General features: G+C 33.4%; 4 protein-coding genes across 11 annotated transcripts in view; 1 reads left to right on the top strand and 3 right to left on the bottom strand.

Annotated features, from left to right (window-relative positions):
* Nucleotides 1–286: 286 nt before the first annotated feature.
* uri (unconventional prefoldin RPB5 interactor) lies at nucleotides 287–2200 on the top strand. The gene is made up of 6 exons (XM_018445473.1): nucleotides 287–422; nucleotides 537–786; nucleotides 857–1003; nucleotides 1076–1223; nucleotides 1322–1877; nucleotides 1948–2200. The coding sequence occupies exons 1-6, from the start codon at nucleotides 336–338 to the stop codon at nucleotides 2059–2061; spliced, it is 1302 nt and encodes a 433-aa protein (XP_018300975.1). The 5' UTR covers nucleotides 287–335; the 3' UTR covers nucleotides 2062–2200.
* Nucleotides 2201–2275: 75 nt separating this feature from the next.
* Nucleotides 2276–3544, bottom strand: LOC108721108 (cytochrome c oxidase subunit 5B, mitochondrial). The gene is made up of 3 exons (XM_018445477.1): nucleotides 3365–3544; nucleotides 3099–3169; nucleotides 2276–2667 (listed from the first exon to the last, which is right to left on the bottom strand). Exons 1-3 carry the CDS (start codon nucleotides 3447–3449, stop codon nucleotides 2461–2463), a joined length of 363 nt encoding a protein of 120 aa, XP_018300979.1. The 5' UTR covers nucleotides 3450–3544; the 3' UTR covers nucleotides 2276–2460.
* A 2085-nt stretch (nucleotides 3545–5629) lies between these two features.
* Nucleotides 5630–10302, bottom strand: MsrA (methionine sulphoxide reductase A). 3 transcript variants are annotated; one of them, XM_018445476.1, is made up of 5 exons: nucleotides 10079–10302; nucleotides 8042–8203; nucleotides 7828–7948; nucleotides 7432–7568; nucleotides 5630–6051 (listed from the first exon to the last, which is right to left on the bottom strand). In XM_018445476.1, the coding sequence occupies exons 2-5, from the start codon at nucleotides 8197–8199 to the stop codon at nucleotides 5814–5816; spliced, it is 654 nt and encodes a 217-aa protein (XP_018300978.1). In that variant the 5' UTR covers nucleotides 8200–8203; nucleotides 10079–10302; the 3' UTR covers nucleotides 5630–5813. The 3 variants fall into 3 exon arrangements, with proteins under 3 accessions (XP_018300978.1, XP_018300977.1, XP_018300976.1); XM_018445475.1 differs by having other exon boundaries at nucleotides 8042–8200; XM_018445474.1 differs by lacking the exon at nucleotides 10079–10302 and having other exon boundaries at nucleotides 8042–8836.
* A 2934-nt stretch (nucleotides 10303–13236) lies between these two features.
* MYPT-75D (Myosin phosphatase targeting subunit 75D) overlaps nucleotides 13237–21699 on the bottom strand; it is an 8922-nt gene continuing 459 nt past the window's right edge. The window contains exons 1-10 of one of the 6 annotated variants that reach the window (XM_018445444.1): nucleotides 21246–21320; nucleotides 19803–19852; nucleotides 19167–19430; nucleotides 18780–19082; nucleotides 18239–18381; nucleotides 18014–18139; nucleotides 17759–17834; nucleotides 17470–17687; nucleotides 17193–17358; nucleotides 13237–15010 (exon numbers count right to left, since the gene is read on the bottom strand). In XM_018445444.1, coding sequence (XP_018300946.1) covers nucleotides 14682–15010; nucleotides 17193–17358; nucleotides 17470–17687; nucleotides 17759–17834; nucleotides 18014–18139; nucleotides 18239–18381; nucleotides 18780–19082; nucleotides 19167–19395 — 1590 coding nt within the window. In that variant the 5' untranslated portion in view covers nucleotides 19396–19430; nucleotides 19803–19852; nucleotides 21246–21320 and the 3' untranslated portion in view covers nucleotides 13237–14681. Of the gene's footprint in view, nucleotides 15011–17192; nucleotides 17359–17469; nucleotides 17688–17758; nucleotides 17835–18013; nucleotides 18140–18238; nucleotides 18382–18779; nucleotides 19083–19166; nucleotides 19431–19802; nucleotides 19853–21245; nucleotides 21512–21699 lie in introns of those variants that run through there. The other 5 variants (XM_018445447.1, XM_018445445.1, XM_018445449.1 and 2 more) reach the window with 5 other exon arrangements.

Below are 21699 nucleotides of genomic sequence, written 5' to 3'. Positions count from 1 at the left end.
AATATAATAAATGTATAAAATAAGAAAATTATTATTTTTGTGAAAGAACAATTTAAAAAAAGTATTCTAACATCGAACATTCATTTAAAAATTTTTGAATTCTGCTAGATTCGTTTATTGGTCATGTTATTCTGAAATTTAAGGTTCTAACGGAATCGACCAATCACAGCTGGGCACCCTGAGAATAGGTTAGGTTAATAAAAATAGAAAACCGGTGACGATTTGACGAGTATCAGTGAAGTGGCGAGAAACAAGTTGTTCGTAAATACAGATTTATATGAATAGATTCTATTCTGTATTTAATTTTTTCAACGAGATATATGTATAGATAAAATATGGATAGCAGTATAACTAAGGATGCAACAATGGAACCTCAAGCAATAAAAAGTTATCAACAGATACTTGACAATGTGCTCGCACAGGTATAATTGTATAAATTTATACTTCTCAATTAAATTTTATACACTGATTTCCTCTTATTTATATTATATTACATTTGTTACATTAAAAAAATTGTAAATTGACTTACATTACAGAAACTTGAACAAAATGAAAAACGAATTAAAGCAATAACAGATTACAAAAAGGGGCACAAAAAAGTAATAGAGGGACTTGAAGCATACCCATTATCACTTTCTGAGAATTGTATGGTACCTATCGGCAAGCTGGCGTTTATGAAAGGAAAATTAACTCATACTAACGAAATCTTGATTTATTTGGGAGAGGGCTATTTTGTCAAGTATAGTGCATCACAAGCGATTGCATTATGCAACAGGAGAATAGCATGTATAAATATTACATATATCCTTCAAGAAAAAAATTTTATTAGATGTTACAACTGGTTTTATGTTATCAGGGGCGGATGAAATGCTGAAGAGTTTGGAAACTGAAAAAAACTTGTATGAAATGAGACAATATATTCCATTGGAACATGATGTTTTTGGCAAGGACAGAAAAGATATAGTCGAACATTGGACCGAGAATAAGCTTGATGAGTGGAAAGGTATACAGAAAATTTGTCTTTCATTTTTATTTACATTGTGTTAGACATTGAAATTAAAATATTCTTTTGCAGTGCAACATAGACAACGTGAGAAGGAGTATCGTCAGAAACTAGCCAAGTTGAAGGAAAAAGAAAGGATTGACATTCGTACTGAAGAAGATCTTTTTAAGAAACTTGATCAATTGGAAGTGGAAGAAGCATTAGAAGATGAAATTTACAGGTTTTACTCAGTTTTACAATTAAAACTTATTTTTAATGAGAGTCGTACTCTATTAATGGAATTCTTTAACAATTATTTACTATTTTATACAATTGCAGATTGGAAACCGAACGAAAAGCATATTATGACTTGAAAGATGGTAAAGTTTATGATGAATCAGAAGAGGATGAATCTGATTCTGATCAAATTACAACAGAGAAAATTCAAGAAGAATTAAAAAAACTGGAAGATATCCAAATGGATAGAGCTACAAGTGATACATCTAAAGACACAAATACAAAGGAAAAAAGGAGAATATCATTTGCTGAGCCATGTGTCATAGAAGACGAAAGCAATACAAAAGAAATATCAATATCTCGAGAAGTCTGTTCTGCTCTGAAACAAGATATATGTAATGAAAGCTCTGAAGATGAAAATGATACCATTAGGATTGAATTTTCACATTCATCTCATACTCCAGATATAGTTGAATCAAATAATATGGAAATACAAAGTCCAGTAGATATTTATAAAATGTTTAATGCTCCTAAATCAATTTTGAAAAGATCTCCAAACGATATGATTTTCAATGAAGCTGCTCCTCCTTTAAATGAGAGCAGTAGTACAGATACAGAAGATGAAATTGAACATGTTAAACATTCTGCATACAATTCTGTAAGTATAAATAATTTAATCATTGTATTATCACGTAGATATTATATATACTAATAAACATATTTTGTAGGTAATCAAAGAGATAGTCCAAGAAAGTAAAACTTCACCTGTAAATGTTTCGACAGAGAAAGATGAAAAAAGAATTGTGAGTAGGTTCAAACTTGAACGAGCTGGGAGAAAGTGATGATTTGTAAATACATATATTGAAATCAAAAATCTATTTTCATAATACATAACTTTCCAAAATTACATTTATACTTCAATTATGTGTCATTTAAGAAACTATTTTGATCATCAATTTTATGAAGATTACAATAAATGTAACCTATATGCGGCGATGCTTCGAATTTCAATAATGAGTTCAAACAACATTAATAAGAACAGAACGCAGGATAATGTACATAATATTTACAATATATTTATTTCTGCGGTTTCCATACAATAAGTGAGCCATTTATATTATAATTTTTTCAATAGAATGGAGGCAGTACATGATAGTAAATGAAATAGACATAATTACTGTCTAATGTAACATTAATTCTATGTTGAAAGCAATCCACTATCTCGCACATCCTTAAGAATATTATATAGGTGCTTTTTCGACCAATTTGAACCAATGGCCGCATTCACAACGACGTGGAGGACCTTGATGCAACCACATCCAGTTTACATGTAATGAATCCTCATCACAGATGCATCCCATTATGCGACTTTCAAATGCACTGTATACTAGATTGGGATCTTCCTTTGTGCTGACTTCTCGCCGCTTTATGGTCAGATTATACGGATCCTAAAAAGATACAACCATATATGTTTTTAACAAGATCTTGATATTCATCACTGTGATGTCTATTAAAAAATACTAAGCTAAAGTATACACAAATTTATAAAAAATAATCATGAAAAAGAAATGTATTCTTATTATAATATTAATTTCTTATCTTTGATACTTGAAAAGCCTTGTCAAGAGCTTAATTTTTCCAAATTTATCACATACAACATTTTATTACTATTATAGTATAATAATTATTATATTATATAATAATTATTAATTAATAATAATTATTATATTGCGTAATAATTATTATATTGCTATTAATAATTGTATTATTATTATATAATTATGTCGTTAATATAATTATTATATTACTAGCACAGTAAAGCCATAGGAATACATCCACACAGGTGTGCTAGCCGAAATGTTGAAATGTCACAACTTACTTCGTTACCGGCTAACTGGGCGAGCATTTCTCTCTTCTCCAAACCTGTGGCATGATCGAGCGGATCGGCAACTGTCAAAAAAAGAAAAACAGAGATATACGTATGAAATTGACCGAAGTTTTTCTCTCTCTCTTCATCACGCGCAATACGTCGGCCGTGGACCGAAAGTCAAAATCAATGGGCGAAAAATATTACGTAATGTAGGTAATGTGAAAACGTGAAAAATCTGTGCGGGACGGACGACTCGTCTCGGAAACTATATTTACATTCTTTCTTTTGGGAGCATGCGAGGCTATAAGAGATCCGCCGTCGACATGTTTGGAGCACGGTACGAGCGCATAACCATGCCATTTTTCAGAATGTAGAAGATATTACACTAGCCGTGTCTCGGCCCGACTGGGTTAAGTTGTGAGTCTTTCAGTCGCGGATCGAACGATGCGCAGATCGTCGTCCTGCTAAGTAAAGTCACTAGATTTATAATCTAGTGACTTTACTGCCAGGCTGCCAAACGGGCGCTAGCGAGGCGCTGCAGTATGCAGAATTGACAATTCGAATGAATGAACTTAGCCGATACGTCGAATAATCATATAGTTCAAAAATATTTAATTTAAATTTAAAATTATCCAAATTATTGAATTTTTTAAATTATGATTTATAACTTCTCATAAAATACAAACAATCATAAAAAAAACTTTGTTTAATTCATTTTTATTGATCAATTGCATAATGCAAAAATATATAATTAAAATTATCTTAATGACTGCCGAGAGTCTTATAATTACACTTCAAACATTCATACAAAATATAAATAATAGGAATGTTTAAAAAAATCAATTAAATCGGCTAAATTTATACGAAAATTAAGAAGTGAAAAGTTTGTAGATATCCTTAACATTTTATAGATCGCTTGTATTAAATCACATATTTATATTTTTTTTAAATTCATTAAGAGCAAACTTACTTTTTTCTTGTGATTACAAATTTTTTAATTTAAACTGGAAAAATGTTAAGAATATATGAAGATGTTAAAAAAATTGAAAGATTCGATTTTGTAAAAGGCATTTTCATCTGAAATAAAAAATATATAAAAATCAGTAGATATATAATATTTGCGTGTAAGTGGCTACGTTTACACCGTGCGCTTAGTCCTCGATCTATACGATAGGTGTCTTTATTTAATATACAGGATAAACAAGGACATCTATTGTATAGGCCGCGGACTAAATGCACGGTGTAAACGTAGCCAATGACAGTATAGAAATTTTATTTAGGGCCTCATTCATCAACTCCGATTAACGCTAATCGATGGTTGGCTTAATTATCACGATTGCCAACATGAGAATTAAATACAATTTGTTTCAAAACAAGAGGATAGAGATGTTTTGAAATATTAAACTGCTATCAGCACTTTTGCGAGTTGATGATCGATTAATTTAACCGGTTAAGTGGTATTGTAGCATATATGCACAAAAAGAATCCGTGCCAAAAGTGGTATTGTAGCATATATGCACATCTTGAATAACTTCTATATTATTCAACGAATTTGCTTGAAATTTGGTATACTATTGTTTTTTGGGCTTCTGAACTCGATTTTGGCGTCAAATTTGTAAAATTTGATGGCGAACACAACATGGCGACTAATACGTTGAATGAAAATGGCGATTTTTGTATATATATTGCAATTACGTTTTACCCCCGCAGTTTATATACGAAATGAAATCAGCGACCCAAAAAACCCCCAGGGCCAAATTTTGGTATATTTTAGTTTACAATTGACGCCTACCACTTTTGGCACGGAATGTTTTAAAAAGCCTACCACTTAACCGGTTAATCAATCGAAGTTGGTGGAAGAGGCCTTTAGTCTTATTATTTTTTTTTTCGTATAATAAAATCTAGTAGAATTAGAAATTCGCGCGAGAAAGGCACAAGTACTCAATACGTTGGTACATCAATGTGTTGGTAACGCTGTCTCTGATATGGGTTGTGTTCCAAAATTTACTACCACTAAAAATAGTTTATGTTACGTGCACCATGGGGTGCGAATTACACATGAAGCGCACAATACGTTATTTGTCCTTATTGTTTACCAATTAATAAAGAAGGATAAAACGATACATCATGCGTTTCATGCGTAACTCGGAACGTACCCATAGATTTTTCAGTACTAGCAGTAAATTTTGGAACATAGCTTGAAGCCGGCTCTTCTCCGTGAAAAGAAGAGATAAGTTGAGGTTCATTCCCTTGTATAACATTATACATTTTAATTATAAATATATATAATATTACTTAATATTATATTATATTTAATATTATTAAATTTATATAATTCGGAAATTGTCAATGATTCGATGTTTAATTGTTAAGAAAAGTTTAATTGTTAAATTAAATTAAAAGTTTAATTGTTAAGAAAAGTATCAAGTAAAAGTTGAGTCCCGCCCAGAACTTATATATCTATTCAAATCGAGCGCCTGTAGGTGGACATTAAATATAATCGCGGTATTAAATATTTATGAACAACTACAAAGTATGCGCATAAATATTTAAGGCATTTGTGATATTCAGTGTACATATATAGTATGTACATATAATATAATATAGTATGTTTGTATATCGGGCTGTGCATATTCTTCTTACGAGGAATTCGAGAATGTCTAGCCTACATTTATTATAGCGTAGAAAATATTATTTGCATTTTTTCCCATTGTACTAGATTTGCTAGCAGTACAAACCACTGCCTTGATTTTCAATAATATATTTCGTTAAATATTGTACCGACTTCTCATTTAATCCTAAGTTCGGTAACTCTCTTTCAAATTGTTCCAGGGTACCAGCTCCTGCTATGTAACCATTCAACTTGGCTGCCAGTGGAGACGCACACAAAATTTCTGGTGTGTTGAAGTCCAATGTTTCAACCAGCCATGGATGATTCTGCAGTCGATATTTTTGATGGTAACTAGAAAGATACATAATTTTTAATTAAATTGGATATGTCTCGTCTTCCCTAGTGGAAAAATTTTTCTGAAATTATTCCATGTTTTGAAACATTTCAGCGAAATTGTTGAAAATTTGCTGAAATTTCACTGAAAGTGAATTTTTCATCTAATATACTGAAAAATCGTTGAAACTGAACTGAAATTATTCTGAAATTTTTTTGAAATTTTACTGAAATTTTGCTAAAAATGAATATTTCAGCTAAAAATCGTTAAAATTAAATTGAAATTTTTCTGAAATGCTGAAATTTTGTCGAAAAATGTTTCAAAACATGGAATAATTTCAGCAAAATTTTTCCACCAGAGTTCTGTTACATTTGTGCAGCTTAATTTTATCGTCTTATTTTTAGTGATGCATTCGAGCGAGACGAGACGAGAAAATACCGATACCGAGATTTAGACTCGACATAAACAAATGATTGATAGAATTTTTTCGTCTCGATGGGTCGATAATAGACCTGTTCTTTTTAGCTGACTTTTCTTTCCAGGAGGAAAGAAGAGGAAGAAAGATGAACTGGTGCAAAAGTTCAGCCAAAAAGAACGGGCCTATTCTCGCTTGTCAAGATTCTCGAATTTTATCTTGAGACATTCGAGAATATCGTTTCATTTATTTGAAATATTTATATAACCAGGCAACACATTACATAATTATAACTCATAAAGATGTCGAGACGAGACGAGACGAGAAAAACAAATGATAATCTCGGAAGTGTTTCTTTTAATGACACGAGAAGTTCTGAGATGATATTCCGAGATTCTCGTATCGAAATGCATCACTACTTATTTTTTCTATATTGTTTACATATTTTATTATATACTATCTATCTGTTAAAACATGTACATGCAACTAAATTTATATTAGTGCCTATCTATGGAAATTCAATAAAAATATTTTTAAAATGCTACCATATTAGAAATATATTTAAAATTGCAAAATTATAATTATTTTGGATTTATTGTTAGCAAATTATCTATTTTATAACTTAATATTATTATTATAACATTATTGTTATATTATTACGTAATTATATCATATAACAATTATATAAATATGCATTTTATTAGCAGTTTAAATTAGTTGATATGAATGTTGTCAGAATACTCTACTCTTTAAAACTTTTAGAATGAATCTCACTCTGAAGAGTGAAATTTTACTAAAGACTGAAAATTGAGTCATTCTTTTTCAAGACTGACTCAATTTTCACTCTTTAGAGATTCTACTCCAAAGAATTTAGAGAGCAAGTAATGTTGAGTAATGGAGTAAGAGTAGAAAAGAATTAAATTAGTATTGAAAAGTATAACAACATATATATATGCACAAATAAAATGACAATGTCACTTACTCTTCGGCTGGATAAAACTTTGAAAACTTTTGAATTTCTGTGACAAAGATTTCCCCACGCTTCCACTGTTCCTGCTCGCGAGATTTTTCAGCTTGTAATTTTTGTTCTTCATCGTGATATAAGATCAGCGACATGTACTGCAAATTAAATTAATATTTAGTATTTAGTTTGTACGCAAATGACATGTGAATGACGTTTTTAATTATTTATCTCACCAAAATAGAGTGATTTAAGAGTTATAGATAAATTTAGTTTGTCAAATCAGGACTTTGGTCTGTATAGGATGTACTAACTTGGCACACTTCAAAACTGTATACTTATAATTTTTAAGTCATTCTATTTTTTTACTGAAAGTGATATGTAGTTAAATATAATTAATGTGTATTAGCAACATACCTGTCTTTTAATCTTCTTTGTTAGACTATATTCATGATTGTTCCAAAACAAGCTCAGTAGATATGTATAAGATACTACTTCTGGATCATATTCTATGTTAATGACCTCAGTATGGTCCCCCCTACAAGTAGAAGTAAAGAATATTAGAAATGATTTTGTGAACCTTTTAAATTACATTATTATGACAACTGGATGATAGCAATGGAATATTAACATGTTCTTGTATGTCGGAGACTCCTTGGTCCCACCAGCGTAGCCGACACAGGTTCTGATGACACCAGGCAGTACTCCAAAGAGAGAATCTCCCGCCCAGAAGCAGCCCATGCCGAAAGTGGCAAGCTTGCCTTTGATCTCCTTCAGTTGTTCTGGCATTCTGCTGAACGGACAAATATTGTTACGTTCAAAGATGTTCGGGCACGTGAAGTGTGTGCCACATTGGTACGACGAAATGGAGCAATTGTCCGCGAAAACGGTACGAACTAAACATGGTAACATAACGGTGATCATGTGGTGTGATCGCAACATCTTCGACGATTTCGGTTTCGTCTGATACGCCGCCCACTTTCATGGACTCGACGCCACGCTCTGTAATGCTTCCACAGTGGCATGCGTTAAACCGGTATCGCGGACGAGCGATATCGGGTCGGGACCGTCAGGACCGAGAGACGAGCTCGTAGCGCTCGCACCAGAGTCGCCAGAGTGGCGGACGAGCGGACGAGTGCGAGAGAGGGGGACGCGCACGTGCTGAATGTCTACGATTGCGCGAAAACGTCAGGGAGGCGGTTTATCGTGTGGAGTGCACGTGTGAAGAATGAAGGTCAAGGAAGACCAATTCCCTGTGTGCTCGACTGATTAAATTAATTAATTGATTCGCGGATCAAACGGCGAGTATCAGTATAGATCATAAGTTCTCCGATTGTCGTGACCTGGATGTTTGATACGTAGACCGCGACGAATTTTATTTTCGATATTATCACTCGTCTAAATTCCATCTAATTTTTAAGGTCAATTTTAGCAATTTAAGATTGAGCCAAATGATCGGTTATTAAACTTAGCTTGTTATCGAATATATTGTACTTAATTTGTAAGAATATTTTTGTAAAAGTATTAGCTTTCAAAGCAAAAATTAATATCGTTTGAATGAATAGATTCGTTCGAATGAATATATTATAAAATAATATATTAATATTATACTGCTCTGATTTCAATTGTTATATAAATTAATTTAATCATTATTTCGGCTCTTAGAAATTCTTTGCAAATGATATTTCCGGAAGATTAATGCTTCAACTCTTAATGACGTGTCGAATTATGTATATTATCGTGTTATATAATTTTTTTGCCGTATAATTGCTCAGCGATAATATAACGATATCAATACTGTTATTAAGACTTACATAGAGCTAAAGAAGTTAATTTAAGATCTTGTAATGAATACAATTTTTGGTATAAATTAATTATGAATTATTTTGTCAATTTTTCTTGTGTTATATTTATGAGACGTTTAAGTTGACAGCAAAAATTTAATGTGAATTTAAAAATTTGCATGGAACAAGAGAGACGATTTTTCTTCGATAATTGTTTATCTTTACTTAAATTGTTTATTTACATCCGAGTTCTGATATTGTGAGTACGTGCTATGTGCAAACATTTACACATACAGTAATAGGTATTATTAGCTATTTAATCTTTTAGACGAGCTTATTACTTAAGATTTTTTCAAATTTGATTTCAGATTGTGTCTTGAGATTTCATATAGTTAGTAAAATCATTATACTTAAGGCCGGCACCAATACCCTTTTTTAATCTTCAAATTCTTCGCAAAGGACGAAGCTCAAGTCGAGAAAATTCGAAATCACAATTAAGATTCTAAAATCTTGAAATGATTCGGAATTCCTTATTTACGATTTACACATGATATTCAAAATTTGTGATCCAGACGTCCCTATCTTTCTTTACTCTTGCGGTTTTATCGACATGAAAGAGGAGGATTTACACTCCGGCTGAAATACCGAGAAAATATTATTTTCTATTTGCAGAAGATTCGTGGAAATATAATGAAAAATACGTAAGTACTTCATATAAATTGATCAAATTTTATACAATAAAACAAGTTCGTTAATTCGAACGTCATTTAAAAAATCCCCGCTTTGAAACATTCAAACGCGATTGTTTGAAACGTTTACATCGAATTTCGCGAGAATCAGAAATATTTAGAAACAGAGAAGATGTTTTTAGAATTTCATTTTACCTTAATTTTACCTAAACGGCAAACTCGAATGTTCGTGATCGATCTGCTCGAGCGATGATTTATCGGACCTTGCTGTCGATCGCAGGTTTATACACGATGATGCTTTTTTCTGGAACGAATAGTAAATTCTTCGAGTAACTGGAGTAAAACCGACTGTCGTTTCTACAGACGGCATTCGGTTTTTATTCGAGCATGTATGTCTCTCCCCGCCACATCTCTCATCTTCTCATTCTCCCACTTCGTAAACGCTAAGACGACTGTACGATTCGCTCGTGCGTTTCAGACCTGAATATAGACTAATATTCCTTTCATTGTATGCTGGAAAAAAAGGATTGACAAAAATGAACAAAAATGTAACATAACATTTTTGAATAGCATCAAAAGTTTGTCAACTTAAAAATGACTATAAATATACTATGACTCCTATTCAGAACGCGCTTTTATCTCCGAAATTCTATAACATGTGTAACATAAAGTATAATATATTAGCGCGATAGCGCTATTGTTGTAACCGCGTTCTGAATACGGGCCTATAACTCGGACTAAAGGCTGTTATAAAATGTATTATGTTACTTTACGTATGAATAATATTCAAATTTTAATAACTTAAAATTTTCCAAACATTATTATAATGTTGTTCATTATTTTGGAGTTTGTAACCGGTGATTCAATTCAATGATTTCATTTTGTTAGTAAAAATATGTTACTAGGAATATAATATAGGTACTTCAAAGTTACAAATGAATTTTAGAAGGAAGATATGGAAGGAAATCCGCGTTTGAATGTTTCAAAGCGGGGATTTTTGAAATGACGTTCAAATTAACAAACTTGTTTTATTGTAATATTGATCAATTTATATGAAATACTTATGTATTTTTCATTATATTTCCACGAATCTTCTCTCTCTGCAAATAGAAAATAATATTTTCTCGGTATTTCAGCCGGATATCTTGCTAAGCTTATTACCAATATCAAATATCTTGATGTTAGAGATAAGTTTTTATGTAAAGAAAGATAATCAGTGTTATATGAATGTTTTCAATACTTACTTAACAATATAAAAATAATAACTGAAACATATTCAAATTTTATTATTATTATAATATCCTGACAGGTTAAAATTGTTATAATTGTAAATTCACAATTTTTTTCACGGAATTTATTCGCTAATAATTAATATAAAATACTTGTATAAATGATAAAAAATTAAATAAACTATAATAAATAAAAATTTATAGGATAAAAATTTTATTGTGCTAGATAAAAGTGTAAAATAGTATTTGATAAATCTTTCACTGTGGAAACACATTCTTTCAACATAAAAAAAGAAGTTTTAGTTTCAGTTTTATGTAAATTTGTTATGTTTGAATTAGAATACGATTGTATTGGTGCTATGACCCCGTAACTGTTGCATATTTTTGATCGAGGACGCCAGACTACGATTTCTCACTGATTTCTCACTGAAGAAATATTCCGCGTTCTCTTTCGATTTTTCAATTGTTATTATTTAAAAAGATAAAAAATTCTTATAAAAGTGAACAAATTAAAACTTAATATGTAACAAACATATATTTTTAGACAATTAAAAAATTTGTATCTCGCGATTTGCTTTATCATATTTAATTCGTCAAATATTAAAAAAAAAAAAAACAGAATAGATAATCATTTGAAGGCTTGACATCAAATACTTCAGATGATATATGAAGTACAAATGCATACGTATGACGGATTGATAAACCGTATATTTAATTAAGTGTGATTATTTGAGCGATAATTAAAAATCGAGAAATTATTAATACAAATTTGTATTAGATTAATATGTCTTTCATTGCGCTGTATAGTGAATCCTACAGAGAAAATACATTGTATAGATATATAGTTTTCTATTTAAATAACATGAATTCTGATACGATAAGATTTTTTTCAATTATTTGATATCGAATATCGAATTAAAGAAACAAACATTTGAGGCTGTATTATTAAATACAAATAATACATGAAATTTCTATAAAGAAAATATATTTAATTAAAAGATTCGCAATGCAAATAATTGCCATTCATTGCTTTTACCCGCATTGCGAAAGATTCGAGTAATGGCAATGACTGGCAATATTAAAGGTTCAAGGAGACGCTATTAGCACTATTAGTGTCATTCTATCTTTGTTTTACGTCTAATAAACAATGAAAATAGAATGACAGAAATAGCGCTAATAGTCTTCTTGAACGCACCATAAGATATTGTGAAATTCACAAAATATTTAGACTGCCATTCGTTTGTCCTTCATCACTAAGCGGTATATTTTTGAGAGGCAAAATGTGTGAATGATTTAAATTTAATATAACTCGTCGAGGAATAAATTTAATACATAAGATACAAATAATATCAAATAAAATTCAAGCATTTATATCATGTCTTTATTTATTGCCCGTTGTGGTTCTAATGAGGCTCAATAAAGCGTGGTTGTTGCATCAGAAAAGACGAGCGATGCACAGTAGTTGATTAAATCAGTTCTCAATTGGTAGTCGACTGATGTAATCTTTCTCTTGTGGCCGCTAAGCCATCATAAATGTTGGTGTCACCGTCACTGTCATTATCAGTCACTCTGGAGTTCCTGACCCGTTATGTATCTCGACCCAAGTGGAGTTCTATATTGATAATAGTAAAATGAGTCATGGAAACAGTATGGCTAAAATAGACCAAATCGCTTCGGTGAATAATTAAATGCAGTAATCGTCATGTAATAGTATATATATATATATATAAATTTCATCTTCGATATAAACATAAATTATCGTATGCGCGATAGAAATAGGTTTCAGTAAAATCTGTGTGTATGTGTGAATGATCGTAATAAATAAATATTAAACTCGCAAATGATTTATCAGCTTCATAGTGAGCTGTTGCCTTTCTATTATAATTCGCGCTTTCTAAATCACATCATAATGTACTAAAAAGTAAGTCAATATTTATATGATATATAATAACAATTTCTCTTAGGAAAAGCGTTAGAATTCTCAAATTGAGCTTATAAAAAGTTAATAAATTATTTTTACGCATTACATAAGATATGTTAAGTGTATAAAGTATAAAAGATAACGTACACAGTAATTTTATTTTTATATAATTTTACTATATTACAATACAATATAAACAGGTGATAGACGTCACATAAATTCATTTCAAATACAGCCATTGAAATCAACTTTCGCCATAGACATTCTTAATCAAATCATGTATGAACAATCGCACGTGTGTTACGTACTGTTAATTAGAATAATCAGTGGCGATTATTATTATTAGAAATTCCATGATTAACGCAATTGCAAGACGCGAAACGAGTCACGCGACAGTCGTCGTAAGGCCGGAAGCCGCACAAAGTTTGGCAACGTTTATTATGCATCACGGAAGGAATGTATGAGCTTTTATTTGTACTATTTACTTCCTTCGAAGATCCCTTTTTGTATTTCTAATTTGGATGCGGTTTAACATAAAAGTGTACAAAAAGTACGACCGTTCGGCAGGACAGATTATTGTTTCACATACGGTCCCGTACACATGCGTGATTTCGAATATAAAATTTTTTACCGTTTTGATTTACTAAATTTCTCCCTCGTTACACGGGGATGCATAAACTTTACTTTAAAAAAAAAAAGAAGAAGTAAAGTTTATGTATTTGTATCTTGAATATCTCCAGCACGCATTATCGAATTAAAATCGAACGTTTCACGCGTTGCCAAAGACGCAACACAGGTGCAAAATTGTAAATCAGCAATATATAGCGATTGCTATATGTGGAACAAGGAATTCAAGTGAAGGATCTAAAGTTGTAATAGACAGATAAATATTACATATCAAAATTTACAAATAATATTTAAATCGATATAAAAAACAGTTTCTACTCAATCCTTACAGCCTAGAGTCTCATAAAAAATATTGGAAGATGTTTGATAGTCTTATACCTGTCTGCGAAGATACTAGAAAAATTCGAATCTAGGTGGAATATCTACGAATTGTGACACTCATCTCTTATCTCCCTAGTATAGTCTATACATTTCCTTTAATATAACAATAAATAAAGTAAAAGTCTGTACAATACTTGAACGCTTTAGGCGCTGGATAATTGTAAACAATTTGAAAATGCAATTATATTTCTACAAATGTAAGTACACGTTCTAGTTATCGTAATAAGGTATTCTTGATACCGAACTTGTTCAAGCGCTGCGATTCAATTCGTAACAATCGTACAAAAACGTTTCGTCACGATTTAAGTACACGTTCGCGCGACATCAAAACCGACAATTGTTTTGATTTTAACGCTGTCAGTACGCCTTCCTGCGGATATTATCTGTGATGTACATAATGTCACTATATTTCTACGAAAATATATATATATCTAATAAAAAATATCACGACCCTCGGGCTCGGATTAAACGCGCAACTCGAACAATTATGTACAAGAACGCAGCGTTGAGTCTTCAAAAAAAATACTGGAAGATAATTGCGGGAATATGTTCGTGTGTGAAAGATTTCAGTGAGCTCCGATGACATCGTAGACAACAGTGGGCAAGGACAAGGAAAACGAGATTGTACATAATTAGCGCGTTACATGACAGTGCAGCAGCTCTTCTCCGAGTGATTATCGCTCACGATCTCACTGGTGTTCCCAGTGAAGCGCTGGGTGAGATCGTCAGTGCTGAGATCGGAATTGGAGATGGACGAGACCGGCATCGGGATGCCGTTCCCGTTCGCGTCTAAGGAGCCACCGGATATATGCCGATTCTGGGCCCGTTTCTTCTTCAGATCCGACAAAGATTTCACGAAAACAACGGATACGTGTATGTTGATCTTGCCGTTGGTGTTGGTGTCGGCGTCCGTAGAGTAAATCGGCGACTGCTGCTGGCTGCCGACCAGTGGGTCAGATCCTGTCACTGCTGTCAGGCAAACACGTAAATCCAATGTGCTACTTTTTCGTCAAGCGTGCCGACTTTTCGATCGACGCGATCGCCACTTTTTCGCCCCTCCACCTCAACTCCACTTTCTATCCCTATGCGCACTGATTACAATTAAAAAAAAAAAAGGGAAAAAACCAAGAGTGTCAACTATGAGTTTCATGCGCCAAGCCTGACATGCTTTCAGCAACAAGCGTTTCGGAAACATTGCACCAAGAAGGACCATCATATGCACATCTGTGTGTACGTATAATGTATTGTTACTAAACGATTCAACGGTTGCGTTTTACGCAAGCAAAATCAATGAATACTCGTACAAAAGAGAAAGAGATAGAAAGAGACAGAGAAAGAGGAAGAATATGATAAATACGGCTGTTACGAAGGACAAGAGTAGTGTTTAACGACTATGATATATCTGTACGTCTTCGCATTTTACTACAATGAAACTTCTTTTCAACATTTGGATCGAATGACTGATCTAATTGTACTTATTATCGATTGTAATATACACTAGTGAAATACGGTATGATAATTTTATGTTTCATCTAGAGCACCGTTATCGTCTAGAAAAACGTAAGCATAAAGATCCGTTGGTAATATGTCCACCAATGGCTCGTCTTCGCTATATCTGATATGTTCTTCTTTTTATATACTTCTCGAATTGACTACTTCAATAATAAGAGGAGAGTGTGTTGTGATCCCTCATTACTTACTCCGCCACATAATACAATAGATGCGAAGCATTCACCGATTAGTAGAGAATTCGTTATCAATCTTTAATACGAATTGTGTAAAACTTGACGACAGGTATACATAAAAAAATTCGTAGAGCTGCGATCAATCTTAGGTCATGCTTTAGGCTCAAAATCCGCCCATTACATTACGAGCGTATTATTCGACAAAATATTTACCAAAAAGTCATCTAAATATATAGGGCGATTCTTAATTATAATATTTTCTTCATGTTTTGTGTAATCTCTCGATGTAGCTTTTATGATATAATCAAGAATCGTCCTGTATACTTCCATTCTAGAGGAAACCTGCGCATGGTACAATATGTATAAAGAATGTAGAATAATATAAGTATCTGTCGATTCTACTTATTGTGCGTCCTACTAGCATGATATATACGGTTCTCTAAATCGATTAGGCTCCAGTTTATGTAAGAAATTACAGAAACAATTCGACATACCTATAATAAATACCACAATCCGTTTGATTATTATTCTATCTTGCGTTCAGTGACCGCTAAGCTTTGCTAAAACGGTCCACAAAGATACGCTAAGGAAGCCAGTACATACTTAGGCCTTGCCAAAGAGATTCGATATGAATATAAAGCAAAATGTGTACGTGTATGTGTGCGTTTTAACATGAGAACAACTTCCAGAGAAAAAAAATGTATTGTGTATGCGCAGCACACATAGATATACGTTTTACGTACATCGTGAGCAGATAACTTTTGACGTAGTGTGATATGTATGATACGAAAAAGATAACATAATTAAATGCATCGTATAGATCATAATAATTAAAGAAATAGAAAAGTGACGTAGAAAACTAACCTCGCAATTATTCAGGAACACGCAGTAGTGAAAAAAAAGAAAAAGCTGGTAAATAATCGACAGCTAACACAATGAATTTGACAGAATACATTTATGGGATTTTGTAATTAGCAGATTATGTAAGATACAATTTATATCTATTAGGATTATTCCATATTTATTACTTTCTATTAATGTATATATACCATATATATATAAAATTTTATTTATTATATAAAAATATAAAGATGTGCTTTTGTTAGACTTAACAAGAAACTGTCCGCATACTCTCAGATTATATAATCGTTCTATATAATAATTTAAATTATCTTTTCTTCTTTCGCGCCACAATAATTTTCTACCATTTTTAGTGAGTGATATGGCACATATGTATAGAATTTATATAAAATCTTCATGCTTCGCGTAAATTTTCCTATATTTTTGGCACTATGATTTATAAATGGGTATGATGTACACGTATATGCGTACAAGTATAATGTGCAATTCTTGAATCACATGATCGAGGTACATATTTTTGGAAGTCTCTTCGCACAAAGCTACCATTTACCACAATAGTCTACCGAACCACAACCAATGCAAGCAAGAATACATTTGGAATGTACCTGAATCTTTATCAACATCTTCGTGAAGAAAAGACTCATTGTCTTTTCCTTCGGGACCTTTCCGTACCGCTGAAGTCAGCGCGCTGGAATCAGTCTCGTGGTCCCCTACTTCCTGCGTACTGTTCTCCAACGGCGGTATATTAGTTGTAGGAGTGCTAACATACGTCTGGAAAAAATATCCTGCATAAATTGATATTCCTTTCATCTTAAAAAACCCGGTCTTATATATTTCTTAGGGGAAATGATATCTATATTTTTCCAAATTTTTGTCGTGTACCTGTTGCGCTTGTAATCTCAAGCGAGCTTCTTCCTGAGCATCTTTTTTCGTAGTAAGAACTTTGTCTCGAATAGATGTCCGACGTACGCTTTGTGTTCGTGTGTTTATGCTTTGCGATCTGCGTACCCTACGTCCTTGCGCTTCACGAAGTCGTTTACTCTCTTGTTCTGTTTTCAATTCTACTATCCTCTCTCTAATTTCCGGATCTTCACATATATCTGTACAACGCATTAAAATATTAAAATACAGAGAAATTAAGTAATAATCAAAATAAATAGGTAGGTCTTACCCGCGGGAGTTTCGTCATGCTTATTCTTTGCATTTAAGTCTGCTCCGTTTTGCACTAATAATTCAAGTACTTCCAACTGTAACAGAAAATTGCATATAACTTAGAATGACATTTAAACGTCAAAATGTTCAAAAATTTATAACCGTTACACAAAAAAGATTTGGCAAAAAAAAGATTTGCTATTTCAATCTTATATTTACTATATAACAATCCCGTTATTTGTATAGTTACATAAATAGAAAGATTTAAACTTACATGACCCCAACATGCAGCTGCATGAACTGGCTGCCACTTGTCATTGTCCTCCACGTCTGTTGATACATGCTGATCAAGAAGAAATTCTATGACTCTTAAGTACCCATTTGCCGCTGCTATATGAAGCTGTAATATAAATTGCGGTATAGTAATATATAGTGAATATAATTTACCAATTTTTCTTTTTTCTCAAATTAACAGATCTGTATAAAGACGTGTACATACAGGCGTGGCACCTTGATGATCTTTGTATTCAAGGTCGCCTCCTAAAGAAACAATCTTTTGTAAATCGCGTAACATTTGAACCTCTGTTGAAGCTCTCGTTTCATCTATTAATTCTTGAGTGACTCCTCGCCTCGCCATTTCCCCTGCGTTAAAAATATAATTTATGTAAATACATCATATTACTGTATTTTTTGTTATCAACAAAATATTATAGGGATGACGCATAACTTGATTTATGTCAGTGCGAATGATTAATAATCTGCGAGTCTCGGGTTCAATCCCGATCCTCATTCTACATATTCCTCAATAAGAAATAAAGAGATCTAGTTTGATAGGAAAAATTAAGATCAATCAAAAACAGTATTAAACTGTAGATTAAAAAGAATAAGAATTTTAAGGATCAAAGTGCTTTGAGCAAAATTAGTAAAAAGAATAAGAGAGCAGAAGGCATCTTAATTTTCGCCATTTGACGAGACACTGCAAAATCATTATATATATATATATATAAAACAAAATATTATAATTTAATAAAATCTATTACCTTCGATACAATCCAACGTTTTCTCATCTTCACAAATGTCGTATGGCATGTTGCCATCTGCATTAACAGCTAATAAATTTGCACCTCTGGCAATGAGGTATTTGACTAAATATAAGTGACCACACGTAGCAGCAGCGTGTAACGGTGTCCATTTTTCACTATCCTCCGCATTCACATTAGCACCAAATTCAATGAGTAACTTCATCATTTCCTCATTATCATCTATGCAACATTGATGCAGTGCTGTCAAACCGTCTTCGTTCGTTGAGTCAGGATTTACACCCTTCTTCAAAAGTCTTCTTACTGGAAAGAGATAAATGTTAATAAGGTGTAAGTCTCCGACATACAGATGTATACGTTCCAAACAATGCGTTCAAAATTTTTTACCTTCATCGATGTCATTCCTCGCTGCAGCTTCTAACAACATAACACTATCGCTAAAGTATATATGACGTTTATTACTCGTATGCCTAGTTTGGTGTCGCAGCCATTCCTTCTCACGTTGTCTCCATACTTTTAACTGTTGAAGTCTACGATGCCGTGCCAAGTGTAACCGTTCTTGCGTGGTCAGTCTTTCAACGTGTACCATCTCTGCCACTAACTCGGAATGTTCCATTGTTATGTGCTTGTAATTTTTGCAGGTATATTTATCTGTTCATGCAAAAGAGAAACAAGAAAACATTACGAAATGTTAATGTAACACACTTAGTATTTTATACACACACACACATATATAACGCTTTTTTGTGCGAATATATCAAGAGAATAAAATAATTTGTTCCAGAATAAACATATGTGGCATAAATGCTTGTAGGTCACATTTGACTTTATCAACTGTAGCATACATAATTTTTTTGCTTTATTAACATATTATTAACATATTTGAGAGGATAATCATAAAACTGAAAAAATAATGCAATTCCAGTGGCTTTACTTTTACGTTACAAAATCAAGGTCTCATTTAATTAAAAATTTTTTGTTAAGCATGAATGTCATTCTGATGTATTTGGGATTTTTACTTACTTCAATAACACATTTCGATAACGTAGCTTAACTGATCCCTCCTGAGTTATCTAGAGAGAATGATAGTATATTTTATTGCAGATGTTCTCTCAAACCTATCAAGTATTTAAGTAAACGTACAATATTTGCACAAATGTTCGTGTCAAAAATGCTGCTAAAAAAGCTTTTTATGAATAGTAATGAGCAATGATTTACTTTAAAACTGATCCAATGTGTCCCTTTTTGACTGTATTTTAAAAAATACTCTTAATAAGAAAAAGATTGATGATACATTTGCTTTGAGAATTTTGCATATGAAGAGATAGTAGACAGAATAACAATGTAATATTTTCAAAAATAAATTACTGAAATGCTTCTATATATTTTTGCTTTGGTAATGTAATGAAAATCTTTGTTAAGTATACACAGACTATATGTGCCTGTGATACATTCGCAATAAATTCTATTCTTAATCTCAGATAATACATTACGTCATTAGATCAAGAATACACATTAAACATTCTACAATCTCGGCACACAAAGCAATTAATTTTACATCTCAGAAACAGTTTATAAAAAACCGGAAGCCTAGTTACACACAAGTCTCAATAATGCCAGTTGTTTCTACCAATGTAGATTAACTTTAATCTTGTTTCAACTTATTCTTCATCCTTTTCTAATTCTTAGAACTAGAGAGAAAAAGATAGAGTTAATTGCACCGAGATTAAACTACATTGGTAAAAACAGGCATAAACGTCACGATTGTCCTTCCTCAAAAGAAAGTCGCTACAGTCAAACGGGAAGAAATAAATATCAAAGTTGTTTACGGATATGGAAATTAAAATGATATACATAGGTTTTTTTTAGAAAATTGTTAAGATAGAGGAGCACTTGGTTCCCAATGCGAACTCCAATTCGAATCAATTGTATGATTTCTAAGTCAATCTAACGAGACGAAAGGTGCATAATAGACGCATAGAAGATACTTGCTGATCGTTGATCGAGCCTGGTGCCTGGTTGCACCTTATTTCGCGCACAATCACCGTTGAAAGGTGCTCGGCAAAGTAATGTTCCGTCTCGCCGGAATTCATCTCGCACCTTCCTCCTCGTGTCACCGCGTTCACGTTACGGAGGTGATCGGAAACGCGGTGGAGCACGTCGTCAAGGCAGGATGGACTTAACTTCCTGCCAATTACATCGCTCGGCTTTCGGAGGGCAACCGAAGCCGTTTGCGCGATCAAGGCCAGGACGCGCGGCGCGTATCGCGCAGGATCTCACGGGAACGTGAGAAAGGCTCCGGGTAGAAAGGGGAGGGGAGAGGTTTTCTCGCGGGGGACGGACACGAGGATCAGCCCGATCAGCGCAATCGAGCGATGCGCCGAAAATCAAGAGAGAAAGAGAACACTATAGAGCAGTTCGCTCTTACTCCTTATATTTAAATCTCGTTTTTTACTTATTACTTACGTATAATAAACGCGTGACTTGACACGCGGTGGTTGCGATGCGTGTGGTCCGCTTTCCTTCTCCCCCTTATTTCCTGCGCGATCTCGATCGCTGCAGCGGAATGTAACGAGCGACGACGGCGAGGCGGTCGGGGTCGGACCGAGGACTCGAACTCGAACGTACGGCGGCGACGGCGGGGCGATTCATTCACGTCGCGCTTCGCGCCTACCGCGGTATAATCTACGGCATAATCCGCGAGCGAGCGCGATAATCCTTCGGCGCGCGACGCGCGCGCGCGTTAACGCCGTCTCGCGGGACAAGATACTGTGGCCGGTGGCGAAAATACGCTCGCCTAGCGCGCGTTCCCCGTGCCTGCCAGCGCGTGCAGCCGCGGAAACGTCTACCTGTCAGTCGCCATTTTTAAACTACCTGCGAGAGATCGCGCCCGCGCACGCCTCGCCTCACCTGTTTCGAC

The sequence above is a fragment of the Mycetomoellerius zeteki genome, unplaced genomic scaffold (assembly GCF_001594055.1).
Source record: "Mycetomoellerius zeteki isolate Tzet28-1 unplaced genomic scaffold, Tzet1.0 scaffold159, whole genome shotgun sequence".
Lineage (NCBI taxonomy): Eukaryota > Metazoa > Arthropoda > Insecta > Hymenoptera > Formicidae > Mycetomoellerius > Mycetomoellerius zeteki.
Note: the sequence above shows the minus strand (reverse complement) of the source record. Positions and strands in the feature narration are given on the sequence as shown.

Bases quoted from the DNA above. Each gene is read 5' to 3' on its own strand.
- MsrA (XM_018445474.1), bottom strand. From the start codon at position 8,352: ATGTTGCGATCACACCACATGATCACCGTTATGTTACCATGTTTAGTT. The intron at 7,569-7,827 runs GTATGTTGCTAA...TTTAATTTGCAG, and splicing joins CAAAGAAGATTAAAAGACAG to TACATGTCGCTGATCTTATA. The intron at 6,052-7,431 runs GTAAGTGACATT...GTATCTTTCTAG, and splicing joins AAGTTTTATCCAGCCGAAGA to TTACCATCAAAAATATCGAC.
- uri (XM_018445473.1), top strand. From the start codon at position 336: ATGGATAGCAGTATAACTAAGGATGCAACAATGGAACCTCAAGCAATA. The intron at 1,004-1,075 runs GTATACAGAAAA...ATTCTTTTGCAG, and splicing joins TAAGCTTGATGAGTGGAAAG to TGCAACATAGACAACGTGAG. The intron at 1,878-1,947 runs GTAAGTATAAAT...CATATTTTGTAG, and splicing joins AACATTCTGCATACAATTCT to GTAATCAAAGAGATAGTCCA.
- LOC108721108 (XM_018445477.1), bottom strand. From the start codon at position 3,449: ATGGCATGGTTATGCGCTCGTACCGTGCTCCAAACATGTCGACGGCGG. The intron at 3,170-3,364 runs GTAAATATAGTT...TTTTTTTGACAG, and splicing joins ATGCTCCCAAAAGAAAGAAT to TTGCCGATCCGCTCGATCAT. The intron at 2,668-3,098 runs GTAAGTTGTGAC...GTATCTTTTTAG, and splicing joins CCCAGTTAGCCGGTAACGAA to GATCCGTATAATCTGACCAT.